We start from the raw sequence: 13341 nt of genomic DNA on the forward strand, positions 1-13341 counted from the left end.
CAGTTTTGTTTCATACAATAAATGCACCTCATAGAGGTTCAAGTCTTTTTGATAAGTAGCATTAATTGTTATGATCTCAGTCTATTAAAGTCTATTAATTTATGGACATATTTTCCATTTGCCATTTTGATATTGTAACGAGAAAGACATAGATCCTGGGACAGCGGAATCGTCAAAATATATAAATATATATCGAAAGACCTTCCAGTTTGAAAATCAGTTAACATTACGTAACAAAATATAATTTATGAATACTAAAATTTAAAGAGGAATAATAATAGCTGCAAACGTTTTTATCAAACTTCAGTCGCTGTTGCGTTACTTTTAAAAATGAAACCTTCTCATTTATCAAACGTTAAAATCATATTTTCCTGCCTGCATGATTGTGTACGCGAACCAAATCGAGATTGTCTTATCACTAAATAATGGATTAAAGTAAGAGTGCTGAAATCGTTTGAGGTTTTAAAAATGAATACAAAATACGAGAATGAAGACATAATAATTTTATTTGCAAAGAATTAATTACAGTATGTATATAACAGATATTTACGTTCTTCGTTATTGAATGATCATAAAATATTGTGCACAGTACAAATGTATAATCTATACATACACGCACATGTATGCTGTATGAACATGTATGTAGATATTACACATAAATTATCACCTCGCCCGTCACAGGGAGGAGAGAGTCTGTCTCTATGATATTTAATTAAATAATTACACGTATATATTTCAGCACTCTAACAATAATGAAAAATTAAAAAATAATTTCGTTAACATATGATATAACTTTGTGCTCTATTGAAAACTTTTACTCTTTCGGGATTCATAATAGACATTATCGTATAAATTAACAATAGGACGTACAAATTACAATTATATGCACCAGTGCAGTACAGATTAATCAGTTAGTACTTTGATGGAAAAAGAGTACAAAGTTTGCGACTCTTAATATGACAGTCATTGAATAGCGTGTAAATTATGTGTCCCGGGTTATAATTGTTTTACATTTATTTCGAGTTTCAATTCACTGTAAAGTATCAGAAAATTTCCTCACGTACGAGTGTACATGTACGCGGCTTGTATGCATCTCCGTGTAACGTTTGTGTATATGTATGTATATAAGTACACTCTCTTACTCAGGCTTTTGCAATTAGGAGTCGAACGTTTCGTTACAGAAGCTATACGCGTTGTTTTATATTTGTTAAAGCAATATGCAGCAATTTGTTTTCCTCTTACGTTCGCTTCCATCTCCTTGATTCTCCTGTGCCTTACGCGCAGCTATTGCACGCATCAAGTCGAAGAAAACCTGCAATATAAAAGATTTGTCAATATTCGGTTTACATTTCGATCTTAGTAGTATTTAAAAATCATAATCGCAATAGTTTGATTGAGTTATATGAATATTAGAGTGAATCGTAAATTTATGATTCATGTTTCTCCTTTGAACTTCGCCAATGATATCAATGCACGACGACAAGACGTGTTGAATGAATAAAAATTAAATAACAATGTCTAATTGTATCGTTAAAATGGACATGCATAGCAACAGTGAAAGTTGGGAAATTTCATTCACATTCTTCTTTGCTCTTGAATTGGTTTACAAATGTAAGGAAATGATCGTCGCTCTGGGCGTTCTTAATTAGTGATAATGAATTTATGTAGTACATGCAATATGCGGTATCTCAGGCATAAGCAGAGAAACAACACGAAAAGCAGAATGTAATTAAAATGTAAGAATTTCATTTTTGTACGTGCCTGAGAGACACTCTCGCAGAAGGTCGACACTTCTAGTTATAATTGTTACCTGCTGATACTTGCACGTACATACATTTATTTAAAGTTCGTAAAAAAAGTGAAAAGAATACTGCAATACATAAAATTTCTAGATCATCATCCAGTCTTCCAATTTGTGAAAGATTAAAAACGGTGTAAAAAGAAAGCAGCGAACCTATAGGATAGTGCACTTCTTTTTCTTCCTTTTGGCACGGTCCTTTCCACGACCGTTGCTCGCCGATTTGTCTTCGATCTTGCGCGACCTTATCTCGCGCATCAAGTCGAAAAATACCTGGAAATGTGCAATCGATGCCATCTCAAAGCTTTAAGGCTTGAAAAAGGTGCTTCGTAAATTAAACTAAAAAATATGCAGCACGCAGCTATATATGTGATATCAAATCTATGTATATGTTTCTATTGCAAAGAATCACATGTGCAGTAGCTACAATAATATTCATTGTTAAGCAAAGGACACAGAACGTGTGATACATCGCAAGTTAAGCTATTTAAATACGCCTCATGCAATTTCTGTGTTCAAAAATCGGATAATAGACATAAGATAGTGTAACGAGGTATCAGTGATGCATACTGTCACGTATGATTAAATGTAAGTGTAATTGTAACAAAAAAGAGCTTTGCTAAGAACACTGACTTCTTAAGGAACATTTATTTGATCGTTTAAAGATGTATCGTAGATGCTGATCGTGTTCAATTACCTTATCAACATTTTCCTTTGTCTTCGCACTTGTTTCTACATATGGTACTCCCCACTGTTGTGCTCTTGCCTGGGCATCAGCTAAACTGACTTTCCTCTTCTCCTGTAAATCACTCTTATTTCCCACTAATAGGAATGGAATGTTTTCATCATTTTTTACCCTCAGGATTTGTTCTCTGAATGTAAAAGTTTGAACATGATTTTTTCTCGAAGTTCACACACGAGCACGTGCCCTTGATATTTACCTAAATTCTTGAGTAGCTTGAAAACTATCATCCTCCGTTATAGAAAATACACATAGGAATCCTTCCCCGCTCCTGAAATAATTATCTCGAATCGCTGCATAATCCTCTTGTCCAGCAGTGTCCAATATGTCTATTTGTACTTCTTCGCCGTCTAACACAACCTTTTTTCTGTACGAATCTGCTTTCGTAGGTTCGTAATCCTCGACAAACTGATTTCCATGCAAAAAGAAAAACCCATTATACAACCCATCGATAGAATCTCTCTTTCCCCAAGGAAATATCTCTTGTCGAGTGGTTCATCTAAGTTTTATATACCTCATCATACATAAATTGTAACGTGAGTGCAGACTTCCCAACACCTCCACTTCCAACCATGATAACTTTATGCATTGCTTGAATGGTACCTGGCTTCTTTGACATTTTGTTCTCTCCTCTGGAATCACATAAACAAGTTTTATCATAAAAGGAAGTGAAAAGAACTGTTAAGATAAATTGAAGTGTTTTCTTGAAAAGTAACACGCGTTATAAAACAATTACATTAAAGAAAGGCAGGATGTGAAACTACTGTTGTCAGCGTGAGAAATCTAAAAACAGAGTAGAGAAAATATATGCATCTATACTTTGTTTATCTCATTCTTGGCTATATCTTAATATTTAATTATATTTATTGATTCTGTATTAAATTCATGTATATAGTAGTGAAAGAAATTTTATTACGATAAACAATCAGATACATGCATTCATATATGTATATATGTATGTATATAGTTATCTTATAAATGAGCATCACTACGAACTAAACAATCACTTGTATTTCTTACTATAAAAATGATCTGAAATAAATCATCGTAACTTTTAAATATTACGAAGTTCAATTACAATTTCTTCTCTACAATTACATGAATGCGACTTGAGTTTCGTCTTCGTAAACAGAATGGTATTTAATTTCTCCGTCATATATACACCTCGATTTCGAAGTAGAAGTGCAAGAATTGTTGGAACGGGATACGTGGAAGCATATACTTTTCAATGAGAACTGACGTATTACTTGTATTTACATACTATTGCATTTCGTTGCGTAGAAAGGGTGAAACGAGTGAAATAGAACGTAAACCTAGCAGAATGACGAATAGCCAGAAAGGCGGTGCCACACGCCCAATTTTAGGAATGCCCGCTGTTAATTCCGTATCTCCTCTCGCTTTCGCTCGACCGATTTTACTGTACGTTTTCACACTTACACCTTCAATCAATGACAAGTTTCGATCGTGTAAATACCTTTTAAAATTGAATGTATCAAACGATTTTCTCGGCTTTCGCTAACGGAACAACCGTCGCGCTTCGCTTTACTGAATCGCGACTGATACGGACGATACGGACTGATAGTATAGTAGTAGTAGTACTAGTGCAAGTGAAAGAAAAAGAGACCGACAGCTTCCGTCTCTGTTTCCACTTCCTCTCGTTCTCATCACGAACTATCAAGATTCAAGACAGATTCTTTATTTGACAGTTCCGTGTTCCGATGATTTCAGATAATTTTATATGCATTTAAATTCAGGCCTTCTAACGTACTTAAAGATCCGTAAATGATTGCGGAGAGACTTGAATATATAAGATTGATCAACGAATTTTATAAATCTCTGTTTCCTTCAATTTTCTATAATTCGTGCGACGTGCATACTATAGCTATACGTAGCTGACTCAGTTTCGTTGTTACTAGCTGTCCAAGACAGGGACTGGAAATATGGCCTATATCATATTACATAGAGTATACATAAATACAGCATGTTAGTTTTTGTTTTCTGTATAATGAATTGTCCGACGTCAAACAAGTATGGAACGTATTTTAATGTGAAACAACATTCCTGTGAATATTTTATTAATTTTGATAAGCACACAGTTAATCTTCACATACTATAAAATCATGTTTGAGCTACGAAACCTACATAAATGCGTGCGTGCAACGTTTAGTGTAACAGTAACGATGAACAATAATATTGTACGTCAGAATTCATCGAATTATTCATTACATACGATATGGAATTAAAATGATACAGTGTTAATTGCGTATATACATTTTTTTTTTACTTCTATGACCGAAGAGACTTTCCGCCATTATGGCGTACGGTGTATGTAGGATAGAGGATAATATTCGTCACTGGCTAGAAATGGGTCGAGATCGAAGAAAAATGTGAAGACAGCGGAGGCTTGTTCATATTTTCTATTTATTCAAATTATTTTATATAATATTTCGTTATGTTTCATCTGAGTAAAGTGTGTATGTGCGTATATATCAATTGTTAAAATGAATTGGACTTGTCAACGAAGTGTTGGATGAAGTTAAAACAGAACAGGAAACATGTTTGTGTCTTAGTTATTAAGAAATAAGAAGAATTGGAAGCCTGCGCGATTCCCTCTACGTTAGTAAGTAACAGCAATTAATTTGATTAAATGATCCGTATATGTATTTAGGTTACGAAAATAGTTGTACTTTGATTGCAATAGTTGCAAATTGATATCCTCTTCTGGTAGCTGAAAATGTCAACGGAATACAGTAGGAGTGTCCTAAGATTGGTGGTGGCTCAGATTTGCCAAACGGTAGGATGGCACTCGATCAATTCCACACCTTTGGAGTTCATGGTTGATCTCATGCAGGAGTATCTTCTACGAATATCAAAGCTTACTCATCAATATACAGAAATCTGTAAGCATTGACTAGAAATGAATTCTGATACAAGACCTGAAGTACTCATTGTAACGTTTGACTGAAATTCTTAGTGGGAAGGACAGAGCCCAATCTGGATGATTTGGGTCTAGCTTTCATGCATATGAAAATCGATATCCAAGAGTTAGCAGAATATATCAAGAACGTGGAATCGGTACCGTGTGCAGTAGGAATACCCAAATTTCCAGTTAGACATGAGAATCACTTGAATTTCTTAAAACCTGGGAGTAGGGAAGTTGTGACAAGGCCTGTACATGTACACGAGCACTTGCCAGCCATGTTTCCTGACACAGAAGGTAAGATATATTACAAGCACGTAATAAACTTAAAGAACACTAATAATGAATGGACAGTAAATCGTTTAATTGTTATTTTATAGAAGAATACGTGGCTGACAAGGCCGAAAGTGTTCTAAATGGATCATCTGATTTAACGTTAAGTAATGGGACGTCGAGCAGCAGTTGTGTGAACGTATCTCCTCACAGAATGTCGCCACAAGTGGTTTTCAAACGACCTGGTGATCCCATCTCGTTCGAGAGCCCGATAGTGAAGCGGGTCAAGGTGTTGGAAGAGGGTAGGCCTTTACGCGAGATTCACAGTGTCATGATGACTACTTCGGGTTTTTTATCGCCTGCTCGCGAGGGAAAACTACCGGAAGCTAGAACTCCGCATCAAGCCCGGCCCGACTCGCCTCAACCCAGTTCTTATCCCATGGTGCCGCCAGAGCTGAAGTCCGACAAGAAAACGAAGAAGATCGTGAAGAAGAGCTCGGAGGATGGCAAACTGGATAAAGAGAATAAAAAGAAAAATCGTGCGAAGGAGCTGTTCAAACCGGACAAGATAGACGATAATAAAATTAAGAAGTTAGCTGGTATGAAGGAGTTGGCTAAGTTGAAGCCTCTGAAGTCTGTGGGAGGGAAGTTGCAAGGTTCCGTGCTACCCGGTTCTTCGAGTAGGCCTTCTACTCCAAAGCTAATATCGCCGAAGACTGTTGCCAGTCCGAAATCGCAGAAGAACAACCAGCCGAAAACGAAAATGGATAAGGTGATCGACCTGACCGACGGCGTGCCAGCTTCTAACGAGAGAAAAGAAGATAATATCGATAAACTACCATCGGAGCCGGATAAACAGAAGCTGAACATATTCAAGAAGATATCTAAACCGCGGGAAGATAAAGAAAAGGACGGAACGGAACAGCATAAACACAAGGAACTCGATTCTAGGGAAAGCTCTCCAGGTTTAATTATCGATGAGAACATGGATAAGCAAGCTGTTCGTAACGTAGATAGCGATAAACGTGAGGAGAAGAGAGCTCCGCACACACCGGACGTACATCTCCAACCAGATGGTGAATCGATGGATTTGCACAGTCCAGGATCCGATGTTTACATATTCGATGATATGTCGCCACCGGGAACTCCGAGTACACCGAGAACTCCGGAATTAAGTATGCCTACAACGCCTACTACTACGGATCATAAAAAGAAGAGGAAGGAGAAAGTGAACAAGAAGAGGGAAGTGAAGTCTAGGAGTCCGAAGCACTGCGTCAGTCCCAAGAAAGTGAGTAGAAAATCCAAGTTATCTATATAGAAAACGTTGTGCCTCTTTTCACGTACAACACGAATGCACGCATGGGCGTGTACCAGTGACTTTGCATGTAATTAATTATTACGACTCTCCGTCGAAGATCGGAATTTCGTTCAAAGATCGTCATCTGGAAATCTTGCGTGAAGTTACTAGTACAAGGCTCGTACATTGCTTCGTTACCCATAGCACCACACGACACCGATGTTACCATTTTTCCAGACGAAGCTTGTTAATGACGCGGCCAGCGAGCCGGAGTTGCTCGATCGGCCGAAAACGCCGCAAGCACCCGAGCCGCCGATGACCAAAGAACCGAGCTTCCCGCCAGCCCTTCCGTTCCCATTTTTCCAGACGTTCCCGCCTGCTCCGGGACTCATACCGCCGATATTCCCGAGGTTTCCGATCCCGATGCCCAGGGGTGGCCACCCTGGCCCTCATCCAGCGATGGCCAATCTACCCTTACCTTCGCGGTATTTAACTTTACCACCGAGACCCGAGTATTTTCCTGGTTTACCGAAACCCAAGTCTCTCGACCGCGAGAAACTTCCGCCTGTGGCACCTCTCCTCGACGGTGCTACACCCTCGTCGACGGCGAGGCACGATAAACCGGATAAAGATCGGGGGAAAACAGTTAAACAGGAGAAAGAAACACCTCAGGAAGTTACTACGTGTATTGCACCATCTGCTGCATCATCATCATCATCATCGTCATCAGCACTGGTTGCACCGATTACGTACCCCGCACAACAAGTACCCGGTATCGCGCCCACATTATTACCCACGAAAGCTCCCAAGATCGAGAAACAAGATAAGAACGATAAGGTAATTAACTTTTTGCACTATGATAGCGATTTTTAATACCAAAGTGTGATTTAATAATTACGTTCCACTTTTGAATCATATCGAATTAATACATATTTATAATTTTATATTTCAGAAGTCAAAGGAGCATAAGAAGGAGAAGAAAGATAAATTGAAAAAGAAAAAGGATAAGAAGGAGAAGCATAAAGACAAAGGGGAGAAGTTGAAGGAGAAGAAGGAGAAGTTAGATAAAAAGGATAAGATAGACAAAAAGGATAAGATAGATAAAATTAAAGAGAAGAAAGAGAAAAAAGACAAGCGGAAAGATAAAGAGGTAAAAATCTCTCCTCTCATTACTGTGTGTGAAGCGCGGTTAAATCAGATTAAACAATTAATTATTATTATAGAAGGAAGATAAAAATTCGGAGGCTGTACCGAAGATAACTTTGAAGCTGGGGACTGCTTCCCCGAGGCCACCGACTCCGGACGCCGCTCCCATGAAAAAGATGTGAGTCCTGAGTCTTTATTTCGTTTTACTTTTTAATGCGCTATATTTTTGATTTTTGAAATTATTGCCTCTTTCAATTGCCCAATATTTATATTAATTCGTTCGTTTCATCGCTTCGAAAAGAAATGGACAATGCTTAATGTTTAATTTTATTAGCAAGGTTTTTTCAGTTACATTGATATAGAGACCGACTAACCCGAAAGCACAATTTTAATTAATGGTTGTATCATTATCAGGGAAATGTGTTGTAGAACGATTAAGACGGTGCTGAAAAAACCCGAGGATGAAGCTAAACGGGAACCGAGTCCAGAATTGGCGAAAATATCGGCGCTGGTGACCAGGCCGCCCAAACAAAAGTCGGCAAGTAAGAGAACAGAGGAGGGAGCATTAGACGTTAGCGGGAGTCCCGCTTTTCCTTCAGACACTTTCTCTTCGAATCTCGGTAACGCGGCAGTGTCGCAGCCCCGAGCAAAGAAATCTCTCTTCAAAACTTTGCCTCAACGCGAGGTAGCGGCAGCTCCCTCGTCACAATTCGATTCCCAAGTTCCCAAGCTCCCGAACCCCGTGATGCCACTGCAACCACCGTGCCACACTTACATTGTAAGTACGCTTTACTCTGCGATGATAGAAAGTATACGGGGCGTCCCATGTCTTTTCATTTAGACTTGGCCAGAGAGTGTGTTCCGTATATAAAAATTATATTAATATGTGCCCTATTCGAAGCAGCAGTGATATAAAAGTTTGATAAACTCTAAGTCTGTCCAGTCATTATTATTTTTTATAAACTTTATATTTAAACGATCAGATTTTAGATCTATCGAGTTGTTCAATTGAGATATTCGAAACTGTTATTGTGTATTTTTAACTAATTGTATAAGAAAAAATATTATATTTAATGTTGCTTATTACATTAAAAACTGTTAATTAAGGATTTATACTTTTTGTTATTTATTGTTTTATATTAGCCTTGTTTCTATTCACGGAATACATAGCATTGGTAAAGTTTATATGGAAATCCATGGAATCCCTTACATAGAAGAAAATATTCTAAAAGACTAGAATTGAAACGAAATTGATATACATTTATAATTTGATTTTAAGTGATGGGTATACCTGACTCGGATTATTCAAAACGATAGATAACCGTTGGACAATTATTTCAAAGTTTCATCAATAAGTTTAAATCATATAAATCATGTACATAATTCAGTCGTTCCATACTGTCAGTTTAAAAAAGGAAAAAGAGTAATTTGTCCCATAAACATCATTCATCGTTTTATTGCTGTCCCAAAATTATTCCTTATCGTCTTCCATGGTATCCCGTCGATCTAAATTTTCCCAAACTTCATTTTCTCACTATATCTATTGCATTAATGACTTGCGGTGACGGTGTAATTTCTCATTTGGCCTGCTTTGTTGTATAAATAGTTGAATATAAAGTTGGATTTGGAGCACAGTCACTGATAGTGGAAATACAGTTAGCATATTTTGTATAACTATGCGATTTTCACTATGAGTGATGCATACAATTGCAGTCAGTCGAAAAAAATGTATTACGATTACATAAAAATCAATTGGACGTGCTCTTTTCATGGATTGAAATGTTACAAAGTGTAGAAACATTTCTTTTGACTGGCTATATTTATGGTAGAACGACTTTTAATATATAGATTATAAATATTAGATTTGTTTCGTGTTGTGGATTATTATTGCTATTACTAGTTTGTTACTTTATCTACGATTGTTTGTTAGCACACTCTATCACGCTGAACTATACGAACTGTGATACTGTGTCTTAAAGAAGAAAGGTATTTCAGAACTTAATTCACCAGTTCAAATAACGATATGAACCAAGGAAAGTACAATTACTATTAAAATCTACCATTAAATTACAGCTACAGAGTAATTATTGTTATTGAAGAAACCATACGATATGTTATTTCTTCAATTAATTAAGAAGAAGTTCTAAGACCTTTCCGATGTTCTACTGCTCTTCGAATGGGTTTTAAAATGATTTTTCTCTTCGTTTCTTTTCTATCTCTCTTGACATTTTTCTCTGCAAATGCACAAAGGCAAATTTTGCGTAGTTTAAATATAAGGCGATGTGAGGCAACAACTACTTAAAAATAATTATTTAATTAGAAGACATGCAATGTGAAAACATCCAAACACTTCCGAACAGTAATTTCAAATCATAGTTCTTTGAAATAATAGAACACAGTATACTATATCAGAATTTCTCTCATAGTCAAAGACGTTCCAAGTGTTTTCTGGAGCATTATAAAAATTATATCATTTCCCATGCGAATCAATACATTCGTTTTTGAATATTCGTGTTACAAATTATGTAGCTATCCAGAAGAAAGGGAAATACGAAGTAATTTTATGGGATAGGAAAAATCAATGGAGAACATGAAATACACGTGAAAAATTTGTATGGAATAGAGCGAAAATTGACTGGTTTGCATGCAAAATTGCATGTTGTTATTATGATAAATAAAAAAACGATGTAAGCATGCCGTGACGGAGAGAGATAGATAGTTAGGGATTATAACGAAACGGTTTTAACGGCACAGAGACGAAAGCAGACGCGGCTGTTAAAAGGGATGATGCTAAGGAAGAGAAAGAGAATGGCAGGATCACGCTGCCCCCGACACCAACCACGACCGTGGTGAGTACTCACATTCCCCATTCTAAACAACTGAACGAAAGATCGTCGGGAAACACCGTTCGGATCGTTCTTCAATTTTATACAGGGTTTTCTGTAAATTAACAATTATTTGAAACATATTTGAATCACTAGAGAATATCTTATATGGATAATCTCAAATAATACTGTAGTAAATAGAATACTATTTTTTCTGTATGGGTTATTATGGACTGTTATGGATTTGTATGTATATAATAGATATTTAGTACGGTACATAGTAAATTATGATAATGATAATTCACGCTCAACTTTACAGTAATAATAAGTTGTCAAAATGAATCGGATATGAAAAATGATAAATAGTATCTTCTCAGTCGTTGCATAAGTATTGAATTGAAATATTTAATGCTTGTGGTCTTGATGTTCATACATTGCATCGTCTTATGTAAATGTTTATTAATTTTTTAATCACATCTACGATTTCATTTATGTTACGTGGTCGAAGAGAGAGAGAGAGAGAGAGAGAGAGAGAGATACTATGTTTATTTGATAAGAAAAAAAAAGAAGTAAAATCTGAAGTTCCAAGTTTTATAACATAAGCGAAACAGAAACGAGCAAGCGGCAAATATTTACGACTTGTATACACTTGTCGACAAAGTATGTACATTTTTATTTATTTAGCGGGCCAAGTGAAAAATTTGTGCATTCACTGCAAACTTTACAGCATGTTTAAACATTTTGTACAAACACATCATAAATCATAATTCCCTTCCTACGTACATTCACATCAGCCATAAACCATTATCATTGTTCATTTCAATCATAAATCAAATATGATATGAATTGACTGAGAAATCTGTTAAGCAACTATGGAATCGATTATGATGCATATATGCAGTATCTTAAACACCGTAGAATGAAAATTAAAATAATATATCAATATTGAAACATAGAAGATTGGTTGGGGTATCTGAACGGCAAACATGAAAATTTCTGATGTGCAGTGCCGAGTTTTTATCGTAATATGAGTATTTCAGGATAAAGGTGGACTTCAAGTTTGGATATGCCCTGCTTGCGGACTCCAAGATGATGGTTCGCCGATGGTTGGATGCGACGATTGCGATGCATGGTATCACTGGTGAGCATCCGTTTTAAACGATACTTAGACATCGAAAAAGCTGTTTGTAACCGCATGTACAACTCTTGTTCGTTTCGAAATTGTTTTAGGGTCTGCGTTGGAATGCACATACCTCCGGCAGATACCGAGAATTGGTATTGCCGTTTCTGCATAGCGAAAAAACAAGAACAACACCACGACAAAAAGAAGAAGAAGCGCAAGAAGAAGGTGAAAGTGGCCGCCTAGTACAAGTTACCCGGGTCTTGCGTGAGACCCGGCATCCAGACCACCGGAAAAATTAAGAAAGATAAGCTCGGGGTTAAGAGTACTATGAAAAACAAAAAACTGTCCAAGGCTGAAGTGAAATTGCAGATGAAGTCGTTTAAAGAGAAGTCTGGACCCCCGAACGGCGGCAAAACGGGGAAGATAGTAAAAGTCAAGGCTAACGTGAAGAAAAAGAATAAAAAGATTAAAGATAGTGCAATTGACTTAACTTAAAGGAAAAATCGAGTCACGAATGTTAATCGTTAATTTAATTTAAATTTGCTGATGGCCAATGAGAATATTAAGTTGCATGATTACATCGAGAGCACGATGTACTGTTCTGTTTACGATAATGAATTGTATAAAACGTGGTGTATCCATATTAGTGAATTTGGAAAATTTTATTCGAGCGATGAATAAAATGTAGAATGTATCATGTCATGTGAGAAAGGAAAATTTTTCTTTTTCTTGTACTTGACGTGTTCTTTGGATAATGGTGTTAATAGCGAATCACGAATTGCATGTAAAAAGATGACTTACAATAAACCCGATCATGGAGGAAATAGGAAGAGAAACTGAAGGTTCTATATAACTAATTAATTAATTAAAATGTACAGTTTTTAATTAAATCAGTACCTATTGTATTAAATAAAATTGTCACTGCGATTGTATAATTATTAAGACGTATTTTTCCTGGTAACTACTACTACTACTACTATTCTTTTAATTTGCTTTCCTCGATTTGTACATACAAAAATATACCAATCATTTGTTTATACACAATTGTAAACCTTTCGGTGCATGTACAGTACAAAATCTATTTTTTCATAGATAGAAGTAATACAGTACTTAAGGATGTATTGGCTATATAGTCAATCCCAAAAGTTTATGCACTTTAGAAACGCATTTTTTAAAAAGAAATTAGACGTCGGAAGAACATTGCTAATAATAAACAA

The 13341-nt window shown here is 36.4% G+C and overlaps 2 protein-coding genes across 11 annotated transcripts; one reads left to right on the forward strand and one right to left on the reverse strand.

Moving 5' to 3' along the window:
* Nucleotides 1–488: 488 nt before the first annotated feature.
* Rala (Ras-like protein A) lies at nt 489–4151 on the reverse strand. Of its 7 annotated transcripts, none has more exons than XM_026812389.1 (6): nt 3277–3323; nt 3055–3172; nt 2740–2948; nt 2496–2670; nt 1955–2071; nt 1237–1312 (listed from the first exon to the last, which is right to left on the reverse strand). In XM_026812389.1, the coding sequence occupies exons 2-5, from the start codon at nt 3157–3159 to the stop codon at nt 1955–1957; spliced, it is 606 nt and encodes a 201-aa protein (XP_026668190.1). In that variant the 5' UTR covers nt 3160–3172; nt 3277–3323; the 3' UTR covers nt 1237–1312. The 7 variants fall into 7 exon arrangements, with proteins under 7 accessions (XP_026668192.1, XP_026668190.1, XP_026668191.1 ...); XM_026812390.1 differs by lacking the exon at nt 1237–1312 and adding an exon at nt 1762–1870; XM_026812393.1 differs by lacking the exon at nt 1237–1312 and adding an exon at nt 4015–4151.
* Nucleotides 4152–4438: 287 nt separating this feature from the next.
* Nucleotides 4439–13014, forward strand: Taf3 (TBP-associated factor 3). Of its 4 annotated transcripts, none has more exons than XM_018022118.2 (11): nt 4439–5160; nt 5269–5440; nt 5515–5757; nt 5841–7021; nt 7268–7867; nt 7983–8180; nt 8254–8354; nt 8591–8954; nt 10931–11025; nt 12042–12142; nt 12232–13014. In XM_018022118.2, the coding sequence occupies exons 2-11, from the start codon at nt 5275–5277 to the stop codon at nt 12294–12296; spliced, it is 3114 nt and encodes a 1037-aa protein (XP_017877607.1). In that variant the 5' UTR covers nt 4439–5160; nt 5269–5274; the 3' UTR covers nt 12297–13014. The 4 variants fall into 4 exon arrangements, with proteins under 4 accessions (XP_017877607.1, XP_017877612.1, XP_017877608.1 ...); XM_018022123.2 differs by having other exon boundaries at nt 8591–8718; XM_018022119.2 differs by having other exon boundaries at nt 8606–8954.
* The last annotated feature ends 327 nt before the right edge of the window (nt 13015–13341 follow it).

The sequence above is a fragment of the Ceratina calcarata genome, unplaced genomic scaffold, assembly GCF_001652005.2.
Source record: "Ceratina calcarata isolate Rehan_Ccalc_2016 unplaced genomic scaffold, ASM165200v1 scaffold272.2, whole genome shotgun sequence".
In the NCBI taxonomy this organism is placed as follows: domain Eukaryota; kingdom Metazoa; phylum Arthropoda; class Insecta; order Hymenoptera; family Apidae; genus Ceratina; species Ceratina calcarata.

Bases quoted from the DNA above. Each gene is read 5' to 3' on its own strand.
- Rala (XM_026812389.1), bottom strand. From the start codon at position 3,159: ATGTCAAAGAAGCCAGGTACCATTCAAGCAATGCATAAAGTTATCATG. The intron at 2,949-3,054 runs GTATATAAAACT...CATGGAAATCAG, and splicing joins TACAATTTATGTATGATGAG to TTTGTCGAGGATTACGAACC. The intron at 2,072-2,495 runs GTAATTGAACAC...GCACATTTCCAG, and splicing joins CAAAGGAAAATGTTGATAAG to GTATTTTTCGACTTGATGCG.
- Taf3 (XM_018022118.2), top strand. From the start codon at position 5,275: ATGTCAACGGAATACAGTAGGAGTGTCCTAAGATTGGTGGTGGCTCAG. The intron at 8,355-8,590 runs GTGAGTCCTGAG...TATCATTATCAG, and splicing joins GCCGCTCCCATGAAAAAGAT to GGAAATGTGTTGTAGAACGA. The intron at 8,955-10,930 runs GTAAGTACGCTT...TTAACGGCACAG, and splicing joins CACCGTGCCACACTTACATT to AGACGAAAGCAGACGCGGCT.